The sequence below is a fragment of the Hypanus sabinus genome, chromosome 9 (assembly GCF_030144855.1).
Source record: "Hypanus sabinus isolate sHypSab1 chromosome 9, sHypSab1.hap1, whole genome shotgun sequence".
NCBI classification, from domain to species: domain Eukaryota; kingdom Metazoa; phylum Chordata; class Chondrichthyes; order Myliobatiformes; family Dasyatidae; genus Hypanus; species Hypanus sabinus.
This window is the reverse complement of record NC_082714.1, coordinates 145,610,975-145,630,048: the sequence shown is the minus strand read 5'-3', so window position 1 is coordinate 145,630,048 and position 19,074 is coordinate 145,610,975. Positions and strand designations below refer to the sequence as shown.

The 19,074-nt window shown below is 43.0% G+C and overlaps 1 protein-coding gene across 3 annotated transcripts in view; it reads right to left on the bottom strand.

The window, feature by feature from the left end:
- The window catches only part of LOC132399879 (proto-oncogene tyrosine-protein kinase Src-like), a 217,714-nt gene that overhangs the window by 114,396 nt on the left and 84,244 nt on the right, over nucleotides 1–19,074 (bottom strand). For all 3 annotated transcript variants that reach the window (XM_059980747.1, XM_059980746.1, XM_059980748.1), the window contains one exon: nucleotides 10,090–10,359. In XM_059980747.1, the coding sequence (XP_059836730.1) occupies nucleotides 10,090–10,351 (262 nt within the window). In that variant the 5' untranslated portion in view covers nucleotides 10,352–10,359. The remainder of the gene's footprint in view (nucleotides 1–10,089; nucleotides 10,360–19,074) is intronic.

Below are 19,074 nucleotides of genomic sequence, written 5' to 3'. Positions count from 1 at the left end.
ATTCTTCCTCATCTCCGAAGATGAAAGAATACTTTCATCTAATTACCCAATCACAGCCTGTAATATTTGATGGTGAGTAACTTCGAAAAAGCATACCAAAACCGTACACTAGACAGCAACCCCTTTCTTCCACGACACTGAACAAGCATCCCTGTGAAAGAGGCTGTATATTGATCACTGTATATTTGTGCCATTGATCATTCAGGAGTACACTTTCAAAATATAAAATCATTTGATGGCTAGGGGATTCTACCAAGGATCTTCATTTTAAGAGATAAGTGATACAGAGAGAAATTACTTCTCATCATTCAATGCTCATTAACTTTTGCACCATGGATCACTTAGATGAAGATCAGGTATAGTATCTGTTTAGCTGGGCTTCATCCTGTGCATTTCAAATTGAATTGATGCCACAGGGGTTTTCAATTGAATTGCAATTGCTAACACACACAGCGATCAGTTAATCCATAGCCGTCGATAAAATTAGATTACATAATGGGTATTCTGAGAAAGAATAATGAGCACAAATTACTTCACGGGATGGAGAACCACAACAGAGGACAGCATAAGCTCAACATGTACGTAGATGGGTTAATTATGCATTGAATAACCTAGGACAGAGGTTTCTTCAATGATTAAACAAGGAAAAGGGTTCTAAAAAATAAAAGGTAAGGAATTACTTCCAATGTTGGGAAGTCTACAAACAAGGGAAAGTAGTTACGGTGGTGGGGTGTCAATCGTTTAAGACCATAAGCGACAGGAGCAGAATTAGGCTATTGAATCCATTCAGTTTGCTCAACTATTCTATCATGGCAGATTCTTTTCACTCTCAACCCCATTCTCCTGCCTTCTCACCATAACCTTTGATATCCACTGCTTTATACATCCCCATCGACTTGACCTCCACAGCTGCCTTACGGCAATGAATTCCACAGATTAACCGCTCTCTGGGTACAGAGATTCCTCGTCTCTGTTCTGAAGGAATGTCTTTCTATTCTGAGGCTGTGCCACCTGGAACCTAGACTCCCCGATTACAGGAAACAATCTCTCCATACCCACTCCATCTAGTATGTTGGATAACATGTAGGAGCCAGCTTTTGTCAATGTTTAAATATGGAAGAAGGTTTTTAAAAAAAAATAAAAAGGGAAGAAATTACTTCTAGTGTTGGGAGGTTCACATACAGGGGGTGTAGTTACAAGGAGCTGATCATTTAAGTTGAAGTGTGTAGAAATTTCTTCTCTTTAAGAGTGGTGAGTCACAGAATATTACAGCACTGTACTCTGGAATTCTCTGCCCGAGAGTGACAGAGGATATTTGATGTCCTGCATTTAAGGTGTAGATAGATAAATATTTGAAAGATTGAGAATTAAGGAAGAATTGAGGAATTGAGGGCTGTGAAAAATTGGTACAGAAGAGGCTAGCATGGAACAGCCGTGATCTTATTAAATTCCTGTTTTCTTGTAAATCAGTAAAAGCATGATCATTTAGCAAAACATAGCTACAGCTATTCCTTGATTGCCTCTGGGTCTAAATCCTAGAACTCCCACCTAGCCATACTACTTGCCACCAAAGAACAGCATTTTCTCAAGGGCACAGCTCATCGTCAGGTTCCCAAGGGTAACGAGGGCAGGAGGGCAGCAAGTGCTGACCTTGACAGAAACGAACACAGCTCGTACATTAATTAAAACAGCAGTTCATGAGTTCATTACAGACAATGCAATGCAAGCTACTAGAGGATTTATTTGTATGCCGAGCAACACACACAAACTGCTGGTGGAACTCAGCAGGCCAGGCAGCATCTATGGAAAAAAGTACAATCGACATTTCAGGCCAAGACCCTTCAACAGGACTGGAGAAAAAAAGATGAGAAGTCAGAGCTGGAAGGTGGGGAAGGGGAGGAAGAACCACAAGGTGATATAGGTGAAATCGGGAGAGGGAGGGGTGAAGTAAAGTTGATTAGTGAAAGAGATACAGGTTTAGAGAAGAGGGATCTGATAGGAGAGGACAGGCGGCCATGGAAGGAGGAGGAACTCCTGAGGGAGTTGATGGGCAGTTAAGGAGATAAGGTGAGAGAGAAAAGGGAATGGGGAAAGGTGAAGGGAGGTCATCATCGGAAGTTTGAGAAATCAATGTTCATGCCATCAGATTGGAGGCTACCCAAACAGAATACAAGGTGTTGCTCCAACCAGAGTGTGGCCTCATCGCGACAATAGAGGCGGCCATGGACTGGCACGTCAGAAGGGGGACTGGAAGTGGAATTAAAATGGCTGACCACTGGGAGATCCTGCTTTTTCTGGCAGATGGACAGTAGGTGCCTGATGATGCGGTCTCCCAATCTACGTTGGCTCTCACCGGGAGCACCAGATACAGTAAATGTCACCCATTTTAATTCCACTTCCCATTCCGACATGTTAGTCCATGGCCTCCTCTACTGTCACAGTGAGGCCACATTCAGGTTGGAGAAGCTACATCTTCTATTCCATCTGAGTAGCCTCCAACTTGATGGCTGAACATCGCTTTCTCGAACTGCTGGTAATGTCTCCCTCATCATCCCCCCTCACCTTTCTGCACTCCATTTCTGTCCCTCATCTTATCTCCTTAGCTACCCATCACCACCCTCTGGTGCTCCTCCCCTTCCATGGCCTTCTGTCCTCTTCTATCAGACTCCTCCTTCTCCAGCCCTGTATCTCTTTTACCAATCAACTTCCCAGCTCTTTACTTCACCCCTCCCAGTTTCATTGATCACCTCATATTTCTTCCTCCCCTCCCACCATTTTCTAACTCTGACCCTTCACCTTTCTTCCTCCAGTCCTGATGAAAGGTCTCAGCCCAAAATGTCAACAGTTTACTCTTCTCTATAGACGCTGCCTGGCCTGCTGAGTTCCTCCACATTTTGTGTGTGTTGCTTGGATTTCCAGCATATGCAGATTTTCTCTTGTTTGTGTTTATGCTGAGGTCTGCTTGGCAACAGATCTTCCACAGAATAATATTTGTTGGAAGGGTAAACAGTTTAAAAGCAAAATGGAAAATAAAACAACAAGTGAGAAAGACCATTACAAGAAGCAGCTTCCAGACAGCGTCAGGGATAATGGGCAGTTAATAGTCCCTGCTATGCCACGCTCTCTCTGTAGCAAGCGAACAAGTACATCATGAATTGTGAAACCTGTAGGAATAGTCTGACCTGGTTCAAAAAAGATTCAGGAATAACACAGGGTCAGTCTCCGACCAGACCCAACTTCATCTCAAGACTTAATGCAATACCGTATCTGTGTTCTGCAGTGGGGGTTGCTGGGGGGGGGTTGATGTTCTTGTTGCCATATGGCACATAATTTTTTTGTGCAGGGGAGTGGGTTTCTTGTTTTTCTCGAATGACTTAATTGGTTTTCTTCGTTTTGTGACTATCTGGAGAAGACAAATCTCAGAGTTGTGTACCACAAACATACTTTGATAATAAATGAACCTTTGAACCTTTTACTTTAAATATCTTAAAGGGGCTGCTTCCAAGAACACTCTGAAGGAAAAATCTCTGCATTCATCAAGCAGGCCCTGCTTGCTTTCTTTTGCATTACACTAGTGAATTAGTTTCAGCTTCTTTCTTTCAAATCAATCAATGTGTTGTGTTTTTCTTAAATTGTGAAGAAAAAGTGAGTTCATTTATAGTGCAGTTCTCATGCTTTGTCAAAGATTCTGGGCTTTGCATGTATTATTAATCAATTTTCTAATCACTCACTTCAGGCATGAACCCACACAGGGACTGTCCTCCAAAGCTCCTCCTCACAGAAGCGGTGCTCATACTCCAGATAATCTGATAAGCATAGCTTGCAATCAAATAGTTGTCACAACATTCAAAACATTATTGACAGTTGAGTGAGTCAACGATGTGTTATTTTTTACTGGGAGGAGAGCAGCAGATAAAGACAAACTATGGGAGCAAGAAACATTGATCAGGAAACACAGAGAGGGAACCAGAGAAAGAGTCAAAAAACTAAACAGGAATGATTAAGGGGGTGGTTGACAGATTTGATATATTTAAGGTGGAGATACATACAGAAGTACAGGGGATGGGGAGGAGGTCTGGCCCCTGCACACATAGAACACAGGCCCACCAGTGTGTGGACACACCCTGGTGCTCACGAACCAGATCCCCAGCTATGGGTAAATAGCCCTATTGCCTTGTAGGCAGCTTCAGGAGAGAAAATGGCTATAGGAATAGCCCCAGACAGCAAATCTGGAGTGGAGCCCCTAAGGTTGCTAGACATCATTGAACATCCTTCTAGTAGCTCCTGCAGCCAATCTGGTATCAAACATATTGCTCCATAAGCTTTCCTCACACTGGTGAGGCCGAGAGGGGGATCTTGACAACTGGGCATCTCAGGATCTCCATACCTTCCGCCCAGGCTTGTGATGATGATCATCATCACCCATTGTCTTTCAAGATAGATGGATGCCAACCAGACAACAATACTGCAGTAATTTTATGTATTACACTGTACTGCTGCAAAAGAATTCTTGACATATGCGAGTGATAATAAACCTGTTTCTGATATGGGTCTCTATCGTGGACTGAGAGTGGGAAGGGGGCAGGGAGAGGGGAATCATGGTTGGGAAAAGGGGAAGGGAGAGAAGAGGGAGCGGGAAGCTCCAGAGAGAAATTCTATAATGATCAATAAACTAGTTGTTTGGAATCTGCACCCACACCCCTCCCCCACCCCGGCACTCAATCTCTGTCCTCTATCTCACAACTCTCCCACGGCGCTCCACCCTTGGAATTCCCAACATCCTTTGCTCCTGCCAGATCTTAAAACTCACTCTGCTTTACACTGATAAATACTAAACTGTGCAAAAGTCTCTGGCTACATACATGTGCCTAAAACTTTAGCATGGTACTTTAACTATTTGAAAGATTGAGGAATTGAGTGCTGTGGGAAGCTAGCATAGAAGAGCCATGATCACAATTAAAGGTGCGGCAGGTTTCAGCAATTTAATGGCTTACTCTTGCTCCTGTCTTTTGTGCTCCTTTAAATCAGTAAAAGCGAGATCATTCAGCAACATCCTTTAAAAGCTTGCATTGTTGTTTTGTTTGTGATGGCCTGTTGTAAATTAATGTTAGAGCTGTGTGCTTTACTGTCAAATGAGGTAGATGGGGTAATGAGGTGAAAAAGAAGAGGAACTCAAATTGGGAAAGGAGGGAGTGAGAAAGATTAACAGGAGTGGTGGGGAAACATGGCTGATAGACAGACATAGAAATAAAGGAAGTGCCTACTTGGAATGCAGAAAACGAGTAACAATGGCGACCAAACCATATAAAGACTCAAGCAACACACACAAAATGCTGGTGGAACGCAGCAGGTCAGGCAGCATCTATAGGGAGAAGCACTGTCAACGTTTCGGGCCGAGACCCTTTGTCAGGACTAAATGAAAGGAAAGATAGTAAGAGGTTTGAAAGTAGGAGGAAGAGGAGGAAATGCGAAATGATAGGAGAAGACCGGAGGGGGTGGGGTGAAACTGAGAGCGGGAAAGGTGATTGGCTAAAGGGACACAGAGCTGGAGAAGGGAAAGGAACATGGGACGGGAGGCTTGGGGAGAAAGAAAGGGGGAGGGGAGCACCAGAGGGAGATGGAGAGACAGGTGGGCACACACAATCTGGGGTGGGCACACCACAAATCAGGCAGTGATGTGTAATATTAGCAGATGAACAATCCACATCAGGGTGTATAAAAACTAATATTTAAAATCAGGGCAGCGATTGAAATTTTTAAGGCAGAGATTCTCCGAGTTATGGCATGACTAATCAGTAAGAGGCAGTGCATAAAAAAAGAGCTACCTTCCAGTCAGGCCCACATTCAAGATTTAAAAAGCAGAGCTCCAAGCCAGTTTTCTCCGAGTTGCAAACGTCACACCATTCTTCAGGAAGATGTTGGAGTCGATTGTTAAGGCTGTGGTTTCAGTGTACTTAGTGGCACGTGGTAAAATAGGCCATAGTCACCATGATTTTACAAGGGAAAATCTTGTCTGGCAAATTTGTTAGAATTCATTGAAGAAACAACAAGCAGGACAGACAAAGTAGAAGAGGTTGATTTTGTGTACTTGGATTTTCAGAAGGCCTTTGACAAGGTGCCACACGAGGCTACTTAACAAGCCCATGGTATTATAGGAAAGATTCTAGCATGGATAAAGCAGCGGCTGATAGGCAAGAAGCCAAGAGTGGAAATAAAGGAAGGCTTTTCCGGTTGGCTGCCAGTAACTAGTGGTGTTCCACAGAGGTCTGTGTTTTGATTGATTCTTTTTATGTTATATGTCAATGATTTGGATGATGGAGTTGATGGCTTTGTTGCAAAGTTTGCAGATGGTACAAAGATAGGTAGAGGGACAGGTAGTTTTCAGGAAGTAGAGAGGTTACAGAAGGATTTAGATAGATTAGGAGAGTGGGCAAAGATGTGGCAGATGGATTACACTAGTGCTCGCCAACCCGTCGATCTTTGAGACTTTCCCAGTAGACCCCGAGAAAAAAGAAAAATAAATACACAAATACCGTTGAGAGATTGTTTCCAGGTTACCGGGTTTTGGTTCCGTTCTTTCTGCCCAGTGTGCATGCGTGTAGCTCCCCCGCCACACACTACAGTGTACTTCAGTGTCCCCAACCACCGGGCCACGAGGAAACGATATGAGTCCACTGCACCTTTCCTCATTCCTTGTCATGCCCACTGTTGAACTCGAACGCACACGAGGTCATCAGTCGCCTAAACGCAGTGACACCCTCGCGAGGCTGGCAGGAAGTGCCGCTGCTACTGGCCTGGAGCGTGGACAGATGGGCGCCGCCTCTAAACCCGTTTGGCACACCGAATATTCGTGGGGAACCCGGCGCTAAAATATTCACAGACCTCATGAGGGCTCAGGGTTTCATAAGCAGCAGAGCAGCTACCTCGCTGCGATCTACTGAAACAAACTTCTGTCGGCCAATAGATCCTACGGGGGGGCGGGCAGGCTCCCTGTCGCACTCCTCGCTCGGTCGGTCACTCTCTCCGGACTGCGACCGCCGTGGCCCCGGCACGGGGACAGCCACACCTGGCAAAGGCATCTGGCAGCGGGCGGGCGGGAGTCTGGAGCTCGGGCCCAGAGGCTGTCTAAATGAGGCAATGAAACCCTCAGAACTGCTTTGGTACCCTGAGTCCAAGCACCCCGCTCTGAAAGACAAACCCGCTGAGTTTTTTTTTCCCAGCGAAAAAACGTAAGCAAGCGGGACAGCAGCTGAGAGCCACGTGAACTAAATTGCGGAATAGACTGGACATAATTAACCTGCTTCAAGTACCGCTGTATTCCGGTCGCGTTTAACAACACCCCCCCCCCCCCCCCACCCCGTCGGCCGGTCCGCAAGCATATTGTCAATATTAAATCAGTCCCCAGTGCAAAAAAAGGGTGGTGACCCCTGGTGTTCATACATTATTTTTACTTCCAGGTTGCAAGGTTTTACTTCTGGTCTTTTCTGCCCCGGTGCGCATGCGTGTAACTAATCGATTTGCGGTCGATCTTGCCTTTCACTAAGGTTGAGGTAGGGGATCTTGGTCTTAGAAAGGTTAGTGACCACTAGAATATACTGTCAGGAATTGTATGGTCATGCACTTTGACAGAAGAAATCGAAGGGTTGACTTAATGGCCCTGAAGGTTAATTTGAAGGTTGGGTCTGTGGTGAGGAAAGAAAATGCAATGTTAGCATTCATTTTAAGAAAAATAGACTATAAAAGCAAGAATGTAATATTAAGACTTTATAAGGCATTGGCGAGGGCTTACTTGGAGCACTGAGAGCAGTTTTGGGCCCCTTATCTTAGAAAGGATGTGCTGAAACTAGAGAGGGCTCAAAGGAGGTTCATGAAAATGATCCCAGGATTGAATGGCTTGCCATAGGAAGAGTGTTCGATGGCTCTGGGCCTGTATTCACTGGAATTCAGAAGAATGAAGGGTGAACTCATTGAAACCTTTCGAGTGGTGAAAGACTGATACCGTGGATGCAGGGAGGGTGCTTCCTATGGTGGGAGAGTCTAAGACCAGAATACGCAGCCTCAGAATAGAGGGGCGTCCTTTTAGAACTGAGATGAGGAGGAATTTCTTTAGCCAGAGAGTGGTGAATCTGTGGAATTCTTTGCCACAGATATTTTATATATATTTAAGGAGCAGGACGACAGATTATTGATTGGTCAAGGCAGGAAGAGATATGGTGGGAAGGCAGGAAATTGGGGCTGAGAGAAAAATTGGATCAAACATGATGAAATGGCAGAGCAGACTCGATGGGCCAAATGGCCTAATTCTGCTCCTCTATCTTATGGACTGATATTGTGTAATATGTTTTGGTCTGGAAGCTAAGTAGATTGGTGCTTCTTGCTGAAAAATTTGCCTCCACTGGAACTGGAATTCTTTCCTCAATTACATCTTCGTTGTAATGGTGGCACACACGTGGCATTTCTCATTGTGGTTATTTCATTGCGGAAGTCTTTTTGTTCAAACATTCCTCGTTGTTTGAAGTCTTTTTTGCTTAATTTAGAAATAATATTAGTTCAACACAAAGTAAAAGTAAATATTTTCCTTGGAGCCTAATGACATTGAGCTACTCAACTAAGCAAATCTAGTAACTTTTAATACTGTAAAGTGTTACATAACCCAGTGTTACATGATTTGACATCATATGGGTGTTTTCCAGAATTAATCATCACATGATAAAATCAGCTGGTTTGTATTAGAGTTGTGATCCTGAGTACTAATTAATGACCTATGTGGTGCAAATGCTGCTGGTTTCAACTGCTGACTGAAAGCTGATTAATATTTTGTTTAAAAGCTCTGACTCAAGATTATTCAGCAAGGGTAGGATGCAGAAGGCTGAGCTTCAGCAAATTGCTGTCTGTTATCAATTACTTCCAAAATTGCTTGCTGGACTTTGAAAGGTTCCACCATAATTCAAATGGGTTTTCCACTTTCAACAACAAAGTGGAAAATCAGGCACGGGGCTAATGAAGCTGAAGCTAATTAAGATACAAGTGTTGCTGGGATCGGCTAGGTCAGATCAGCCCAGAAATGAAATTTGGGGTTCCATGGTTACTTGCCTAAGAAACAACAAATCTTCCAGTTGATGAATTTACTACATTGCACATTTGCTTTTGTCACGTAAGCAAATCCAACAACTGTTGTGAAGAAAGCAAGACGTGGCCAAATGTTAAGCAAGTCTGCTTATATGTTTAGTATTGGCCAAGAATGAAGTGGACTTCCATTGGTGCTAAAGAACTAGCAAACATGCACATGTATCAAAAAAAATAAGGAAATTTAGACTCATTATAGTGTTTTGTCTGAAGGTCAAAAAATAGATTAACAATTGACTTCAGCCTGCTTCACTATTCTGTCATTTTCCAGCTCCTGAGTACCTCAATGGTATCACTTAACATTTGTCCCTGAACTTAAAGAACCTTCCTGACAAAAATACATCAATCTCAGATTCAGAATATTTTCCAATTAATTGAGTCTCAACTGTTATTTAAAGAGTTCTATATTTTGACTACATTTTTGAAGAAATTCTAATAACACTCCAAAAACCCAGATCCAATTTAAAGATTATACCAGTAGAGTGAACAGCTTCACTCAATCTGGCTTATCAAAACCTTTCAGCATTTTAAAACTAAAATACGAACACATCTCCCTCTTCTTCATTCAAGGACATACAAGCCTGGTGAATGTAATTTTTCCTCAGAATTTAAAACGTTTGGCCCTGGTACCCTGCTGGTGTATCAGCACAAAACCCCTTGCCAAGGATTATAATGTGCCTCTAAATTCAAAGTAAATTCATTTTGAAATTCTCAAATGGGGATATATCACCATATACAAGCCTGAAATTAATTTTCTTTTCTTGCATCTGCTACAATCAGTCAAAATCATATACTGGGAATCATGGTTAACTTAGGTTATTAAAGAATTAGCACCATAACTAGGTAAGCTCTTCAATTTTAGAAAGGCCATTCTACGTAACATTTTAAAATTAATTTATGATTAATTGTTCAAAAGTACTCCCTCTCTGTGACCTCTGGCAAAATTCCCATTCCCAGACTAACCTGCCAATTGGCCCGTTCGTTGCGACGGTGAAGATGCATTAGATGAAATAACTCCTCCAAATAGTGTTAATTCCGTGGTCCCTCCAAATGGTGTGATAGTGGAGCTGTTTTCATCCACACCCGACGTTTTAGCGGGGGTTGTGTGGGACTCTTGTGATGGCTCAAGACCATAACGTAGATTCTGTGTACTGGAAGAAATGCTGTTGTCTCCAGCCTTTGGTTTCTGAGATGGGTCTTTCAGCTTGCTCTTACTACTCCCCATTGTTAAACCTAAAGAATGAAAACTGTAATTACTAACAGTGGTAACAGTTCTCTTAGAGTTATAGTTCACAGGTAAATTGCATTTCCTCTGCTTGAATGGACAACTGCCAGTTTTAACATCAACTTTTATTAAAACAATAAGAATGTTATAATAGATGTAACGTTGTAAAATCTTCCACAGTAATGATAACTCTGCAGTTTCACATGCTAGCTGCACCAGTAAATGGAATGACTCAGCAATTTTTTTTAGTCAATTGTTATAAAGTAACAGTAGTTCATGCTGATAATGCAGTTAACATAGTAAAACAATCCAAAAAGCCACTTGGAAAATGGATTGAGAAGTTTAATGGCATGGTAGTCTCGTTATGGTAGTCACGGACATTGATCCAGAGACACAAATTTAAAACCCTCCATGGCTCTGGGAGTTTCAATTCGAGGAATCACAGCCAGGTTGAAGAAAACCAATTTTCCTACAATGATCAAGTTCTTGAACTGATGTGCTCAGTTCATGGTATTCTGTCCTCTCCTGTCAGATTCCCCCTTCTCCAGCCCTTTATCTCATTCACAAATCAACTTCACAGCCCTTTACTACACCTCCTCCCCTTCTTCCGGCTTCACCTCTCACCATGTACTTCTTCCTCTCCTGCTCCCACCTTCCTACTCTGACTTCTCCCCTCCTTTTCCAATCCTGAACATGGATCTCGGCCTGAAACATCAACTGTTTACCGTTTTTTCACAGATGCCACCTGGGGCCGAGTTCTTCCAACATTTTGGGCGTGCTGTTTTGGGTTTCCAGCATCTGCTGACTTTCTCATGTTTGCACAACTCAATCCAAGCTCAGGTAGAAACAGACATAAACTTGTCTCTGATTGTGCTCCTTTGCACTAATGCCTTATTTATATACATTTTCTTCACTATTTTGAGTAATTTATATTTAATTTATGTTCTGTGTGCCTGTGACAAGTTTTTCATTCTACCTTTATGTCATTGTACCTGTGCGGATTAAACAAAGTTGATTTGACTTGACTTGAAATATACTCTAATAGTAAAACAAAACTTTGGTCTCAGTAATGGCTACCATTAAGCAATCAAATTGTCATTAGTATCTATATAGTTCACTGTTACTTATTAGGGATCATTCTCACCTGATTCGGACTACATTTGACTACAGACCTACCGATACAGCTAAATCGTAATTTCAACCTCAATTCAAGAGGCATGAGACATAGGCTACAATTGTTGGTGTTGCTAGTGATATCCATATCTGTGCACTTGTAAACACAAATTTAACAGTATTTCAGATCAGGCCACATTAAGGCTAATCAACTAAAGTTTGGTCGAAGTGCTAGATTTATAAGTTTGAACATAAGCGACTACTGGAAGTAAATTCTTGAGGCAGGGAAAGCTGAAATTCCCTTGTAATATGTCAGATTACTGCGTCCTTCGTTTACATCACGATGTTCTTCGTCGATAAGCCCAGTGACCTTTAGCTTCATAAAAGGTTCATACTGTGGAATGCAACCTTCGACAGAAAGCATCTGGCCCAGATGTGGTAGATGGCTGAGTACCAATGACCTGTGCTGATCAACTGGCTGGTATGTTCACCGATATCTTTAACCTTTTGCTTCAACAGTCTGAGGTACCTACCTGCTTCAAACATGTTTCAATTGCATCGGAGCCCAAGAACATGGTAACCTGCCTCAATGATTATCGTCCAGTAGCACTTACATCCACTGTGATAAAGTGCTTTGTGAGGTTGATGATGAGACATATCAAACTCTTGCCTGAGGTGTGACTTGGATTCATTCCAATTTGTCTACCAGCCCAACTGGTTCACAGCAGATGCCATTTCATTGGCTCTTCACTCAACCCCAGAACATCTGGCCAGCAAAGATGCATACATCAGGATGCTCTTTATCGACTACAACTTGGCATTCAATGTTACCTTTCCCTCAAAATTTATCAACAAGCTCCAAGACCTTGGCCTCAATATCTCCAGGCACAATTGGATCCTCTATTTCTCACTTGCAGACCCCCAGTCAGTTTGGACTGGCAGCAACAACTCCTCCACAATCTCCATCAGCACAAGGCTGTGTGCTTAGCCCCTTGCTCTACTCACTTTATATGAGGCTAAGCACTGGTCCAATCCCATATTTAAGCTTGCTGACAACCCCACTGTTGTTGGCTGAATCAAAGGTGATGGACAGATCAACATTTTGGAGGGAGCAAGACCAAGGAGCTGATTATTGATCTCAGGAACAGGAAACCAGAGGGCCACGAGCCAGACATCATTGGAGGGTCAGAGGTGGAGAGAATCAGCAACTTTACTTTCCTTGGGGTTATCATTTCATCTCTTCTTCCTTAGAAGCTTGCAAAGATTCAGCATGACAGCTAAAACTTTGATAAACTTCTATCGATGTGTGTGGAGAGTATAGTAATTGGTTACATCATGTCCTGGTACGGCAAATCCCACAAAAAGTAGTGGATATAACCTACGAGTAATTCCCTCTCCACCACGGAGCACAACTACATAGAGCACTGTTGCATTGTCAAGAACCACCACCACCAAAGCCATGTTCTCTTCTCATTTGACGCCAGCAGGAAGGTGGTACGGGACCCACACCACCAGATTCAGGAACAGTTATTAGCCCACCACTTGAATTAGGTGGCGATAACTTCACTCACCCGTTACTGTACTGTTCCCACAACCCGCGGACTCACTTTCAAGATCTCCTCATTTCATGTTCTCGATATTTATTGCTTTATTTCCTATTTGTATTTGCAAAGTTTGCTGTCCTTTGCATACTGGTTGTTTGTCTGTCCTGTTGGGTGCGGTCTTCCATTGATTCTATTGTGTTTCATGGATTTATTGAGTATGCCCGCAAGAAAACAAATCTCAGGTTTGTACGGTGACATGCACATACTTTGATGATGTACCTTGAACTATGAACACACCAGTAAAATTCCTCAGAGCATCACAAAATAAAACAGTAAATTAACTTAGCCACCAAATGTGTACAATATGAAATGCTGAGAATTGTGGAATAGAGGCCAAATATCATAATTATGGAAAATGAGAACAAAAAAAAATTCAAACCTATTGTAATTTAATTTGCTTTGTAGGAAAGCAGTGGTTTTCCTCCAGCATTTCTACTCAAAATTAATTAACAATTACATCCAAATATTGTCGAAAGTTCAAATTTAACCCCTCCCCCTCCCAATGGTAGATGACTACCTCTACCCTACAGCTACTGTTCTCAAATTTAAAATCCATTACCTAGATGCATTGTGATTTTATGACATCATAGACCTCTCTCTATTCCAGTGGCTCCCAACCATTATGCTGTGCAGCCTTACCATTAACCATGGGAGGCATAACCCCTGGTTGGGAACCCCAGCTCTATTCAGTCTTTAGAATATGGGTGTCGAGTATCATGGCCTGGTATGGAAATACCAATGCACGAGAATGGAAAAGTCTATAAAAGGTAGTGGATACTGCTCAGTCCATCAGAGGAAAAAGCCCTCTCCATCACTGAGCACATCTACAAGGAGCGATGCAGCACCAAGGAGCCCCACAGTCCCTGCCATGCTTTCATCTCCATGCTGTCATCAGAAAGAAGGTACAGGAGCCTTAGGCTGCACATTATCAAGTTCAGGAACCGTCATTACCCTTCAACCATCAAAGTTTTGAACCAGCATAGACATCTTCACTGGCCTCAACACTGAAATTATTCCACAACCTATCGTCTCTGAACACAGCACTGATTGGAATGCACAGCCTATGGTCTCACGTTCAAGGACTCTATAACACATGGTCTAAGTGTTATTTGTTTATTACTTATTTATTTTGCAGTTTGCACAGTTTGGCTTCTTTTGCGCATTGGTCGTTTGTCAGTCTTTCGTTGTGCATAGCTTTTCTTTGATTCTGTCATCTTTCCTTGTTCGACTGTGACTCCCACAAGAAAATGAATCTCAGGGAAGCATGTGGTGACATTTATGTACTTTGAATAAACTTATTTTGAACATTGAAGCAGCAAAGCGGGCATTTATTGCCCATTTCTTTCTGCCCCTAAACCATTCCAGTCTTTCTGCCGAAGGCCACTTTGGGTAGGGTACTCGGCTGCTATTGGGTAGGGAGAACCAGAATTCAGACCCAGCATCGGTGAAGGAGTAATACATTTCCAAGCCAGAAAGGGTGTGAACTGCAATGAAAATGTTGGATGGCAAAATACACACGTGATACCAATGGAAGTGTTGCTGATTGTTTTGGGGACTCCATTTTCACCGCCCAAGTCTCTTAAAAGGAGAACTGGGTGCGAGCTTAGACTTGTGAGTTTCCCAGTACTGGCTCCTGGACATCTGACAGGGACAGCAATGTCAGATACTTCCTTTAGAAAAGGATACCCCTTCAATTAATTGAAGAAAAAAAGCCTGATGGCGCTGGAACAAACCTAAATCTAAAAGAAGAAAAATGCTGCAAATATGCAGATCAGGGAAAAGAGGAACAAAGTTCATGCTTTAGGTTGATGACCTTTAACCAAGTCTGGAGTCCACATGGTAGAGTAATGCTATTACAGCACAAGTGAACCGGGTTCGATTCCCGCTGCTGTCTATAACGAGTTTGTACGTTCTCCTCGTGACCATGTGGGTTTCCTCTGGGTGCTCCAGTTTCCTCCCACTGTCCAAAGACTTTTGAGGTTAGTAGGATAATTTAACACATGGGTGTTAATTAAACGGCACAGGTTCATTGTGATGGAAGGGCCTGTTACTCTGCTGTATTGCTAAATAAAAAGCAATAAAGATAAAATTAATTAATTAAAAAACAGACATATTAAGTTTCAGAGAAAGGAAAAGGTACAGATAACAAAGGAGTGTTCGTGGTTATAACAAGCAAAAGATATGGTGTTATGGTACTGGGTGAAAAAGAGTTGTGAAGGCTTTCTTATTTCAGCTGACCAGTCTGTGAACCCCCTGGGAAAGTCAGAGGCCCAATGTCTACAAGGCCGCTAGAGGCTGGCGGCCTGCAGACAGCCTGTTCTGGGGTTTGGAGACTGATGGTGTGTACAAGTGGGTGGGCAGGAGGGAGGGAGCACAAGGGGCTTGCTTTCCTGTGGTGGTGGTTGTTGCATGTGTTGCCCTGGTGACGGAAGGTGTGGCAACGCTTGTGGGCTGCCCCTGGCAACATCCTCAGGTTGTGTTGGTTGTTAACACAAACAATGAATTATACTCTATATTTTGATGCACATGTGATAAATAGATGAATCTGAATTTGGGTACTTCAGCTATTTCAATGTTTACTTGCTTTAATTATTACCCATTCTCTTCTTGAAGCTTCTGTCCGTGATCCTCTCCATCCTCCCCCATTTAAAATCATGCACAAAAAACAAATGATAGAAATGAAAACACCACTGCCCATTTGATCACTTGGAAATTGTAGTATTGTCCTTTGTCCTTCTGTAGCCTGAGGTGAGCAACCAATTCATTTAGCATTCCTTTATGGACCACTCTGTACACTTAATAAAAACATTTAAGTAAGAACCCAAGGGGATTATAAAAGAGACAAATGTTTATTGTAGAAAAACGACATTTCACCGGAACAAGTGTAGCATCTAGACACTTGTTTGACGTCACACAGAAATAGATTAGTGACCTCTTAAAGACCTTATGTTCTTGCCAACATTACCTACGCAGGTTTGTCCAGTTATATTTTTAAAAAACCATTCAGTTCCTTGGCTCAGTGGCTTCGATAAGACACCCTAAGGACATGAAAGTATTAACACAGATTATGTCTTTTGATGGACTAACAGTCAGCAGAGAGCCATTAGGAGAGGGGAGCATTAACAGATATTTTCTTCCTTCATACAAACTCTCCTTCCGCCATCAGGCTCCTGAACCACCACTGATAACTTTACTCACCTCAACTCTGAACTGATTCCACAACCTATGGACTCCCTTGCAAGGACTCTACAATTCACATCTCTGTCTTATTTCTTTACTTATGATTTTTAAAAAATTGCACAGCTCATCTTCTTTCTGCACATTAGTTGTTTGTCAGGCTTCCTTTTGTTTTTTATTGATTCTACTGTACATCTCTGCTCTACTCTGAAGGCCTGCAAAAAAATGAATCGCAAGGTAGTATACGGTGACATAAACGTACTTTAATAATAAGTTTACTTCGAACTTTCTAGCCTCGGGACTACAATCACTCCTCTATCATGGTGACAGTCTCTGCGTATACTGATCTTCTAAATCACGTATTGTCCAATATTTATTTATTTATTGAGTTACAGTGTGGAGTAGGCCCTTCCAGCCACGCCACAGAGCAAGCCACCAATCGAATGCTAGCCCAATCACGAGGCAGTTTATCATAAACAATCAACCTCGCCACCAGTGCATCTGTGGACTGTGCGTGGAAGCAAGAGTTTCCAGAGGAAATGGAGAGAACATACAGGCAGCGTTGGGAACTGAACCAAGGTCACCTGTACTGTAACGTGTTGTGCCAACTACTATGCTTCCGTGCCACCCCAGTTTCTTTAATTCTACTTCCTTATCCAATTTGCTTCACCTGACCCAAACCCAGTAACCCCTAGCTACACATTGGGCTTGGTCGAGGCTAGTCTATATTCCAAGAAAACCACTGGCTTCATGGTGGAGTGTGATCACCATCCCTCATTACCATTCCGCGTGTCATTTCAGTGCACAGTTAGAGCTACTGCCTCACCGCTCCCACTTTGAGTTCAATCCTGACCACCCACGGTGGTGGTCTCTGTGTAGAGTTGTCACGTTCTCCCCTGCCTGCATAGTTTCCTCTAGTACTCCTCTGGGTACTCTGATTTCCTCCCACCTTGCAAAAACAAGTGGGTGAATAGGTTAATTGGCCACGGCAAGTTGCTCCGAGTATGTAGGGCAGTGGAGGAATCTTGGAGGAGATGATGGGAATGCGTGGAAAGTGGGTTACTTCGGAGCAGCGGACTGCAGGTCTCTGCTCTCATTGTTGCGGGAACAACCTCTCCTTCAATGCGAAGAGCAGCCTATCTGAGATACCAAAGTCCTGGGTTATGGACTGTTCTTTTTTTGGACTCTGTGGGGGGGGGGGGCAGCGGCGGCTTTTGATGTTGCTTGCAGGGTGGGAGGTTGGGCAGGGAGTGGGTCGGTGCTCCTGCTGGCACAAGTAAGAGGGAGGAGAAGGGTTTGATGCTGCTTGTGCGAGGAGGGGGAGGGAGGTTCGGGGCTTTAATGTTCCTATCATTCATTCTACGGGTGTCTGGTTTCGTGGGTGTCTCTGAAGAGTAAGAATCTCAGGATGTATACTGTACATGTTCTCTGATATTAAAATGAACCTTTGAAATTGACAGGGACATAAGATTATCTTTTGAGCTGGCATAGAATAGTTGAGAGAAAATGTTTGTTTTCTATGTTGTAAGGGAATACCAAGCATTGAAATAGTATGTATTGTACAAAGCTGTGCTATTCATGGCAATAACTAGGTCACACTAAGAAAACAGAATGCTAACGGAGAGGTTTGGCACAGGTTAGCTGTGGCCAGACCATGAATTGTACACTGAAGTAGAACCTTAGAATACTCACCATCACTATTTATATTCACTATCTTAGTATATGCCCTCTCTTGGAGTATTATTGTCAGTTCTGGTCACTTTATTATAGAAAGGACATGGAAGTTTGAGAGAGTATGCAGAGGAGGTTAACCAGGATGCTGCCAAATTAAGAATACATCTAAGAGAAAAATATGAGCAAGCTAGAGCTTTTCTTTTTGACGTGAAAGTGGGTGACAGGCTACTTGATAGAGGTGTACAAGATTATAAGCAGCACAGACAGAGTGGACAGCCAGTGCCTTTCTCCCCAGGGCAGCAATGGCCAATACCACAGGACATCCTTTTAAAGGTGATTGGAGGAATGTTTAGGGAAGACGTCAGAGGTAGGTTTTTGCTTGCACAGACAGTGTTAAGTGTCTGGAACAGACTGCTGGGGGTGGTCATACAGGTTGATAAATTAGGGACATTTTAGAGACTATTCGATGGACACATATATGAAAGAGAAGTTGATAGCTATAGGCTACACAGGAGGGAAGGATTTGATTGACCATGGAGAAAGCTAAAAGGTCGGCACAAGGATCGATACTCTGTTGTATTGCTCTATGTTTACGCACTTTATACAAAGGGATATTGATTGGAAAATATTTGGCAGAAAACGGGATTAAGTTTGAATTTAATATTAAATATGTATATCATATACAACCTTGAGATTCATCTTCCTGCAGGCACTCACAGAACAAAGAAACACAACAGAATTCCCAAAACACACACAAGACCACCAACAATGTGCAAAAGGGAACCAATCACTAAAATAGTTTTTAAAAAGTAAAAAAATAGCACATGGAACATGAGCAGCAGAGTCCCCAAAAGTTGGTCAGCAGCTGCGGAGCCAGTTCAGGGCTGAGGCAAGTGAACACCATCCAAGAGCCCGATGGCCGCAGGGCAACCACCACTCAGTATGGGAGCCAAGACTCCAGCACCTCCTGGTCGACGATAGAGCGAGAAGAGAAAGAGAGGCCGGTCAAACACAGGCAAATAGCGCTAAACGCCTGTTTGTTTTCTGCTCCCAGCCTCCATGATTTTAATCAGTACAGAGTAACGGAGCCGAGCATTGCTTACTCCGCCTGGAGTAATTTGGACTGTGCACGCCATCATCTGGACAGTTCTGATC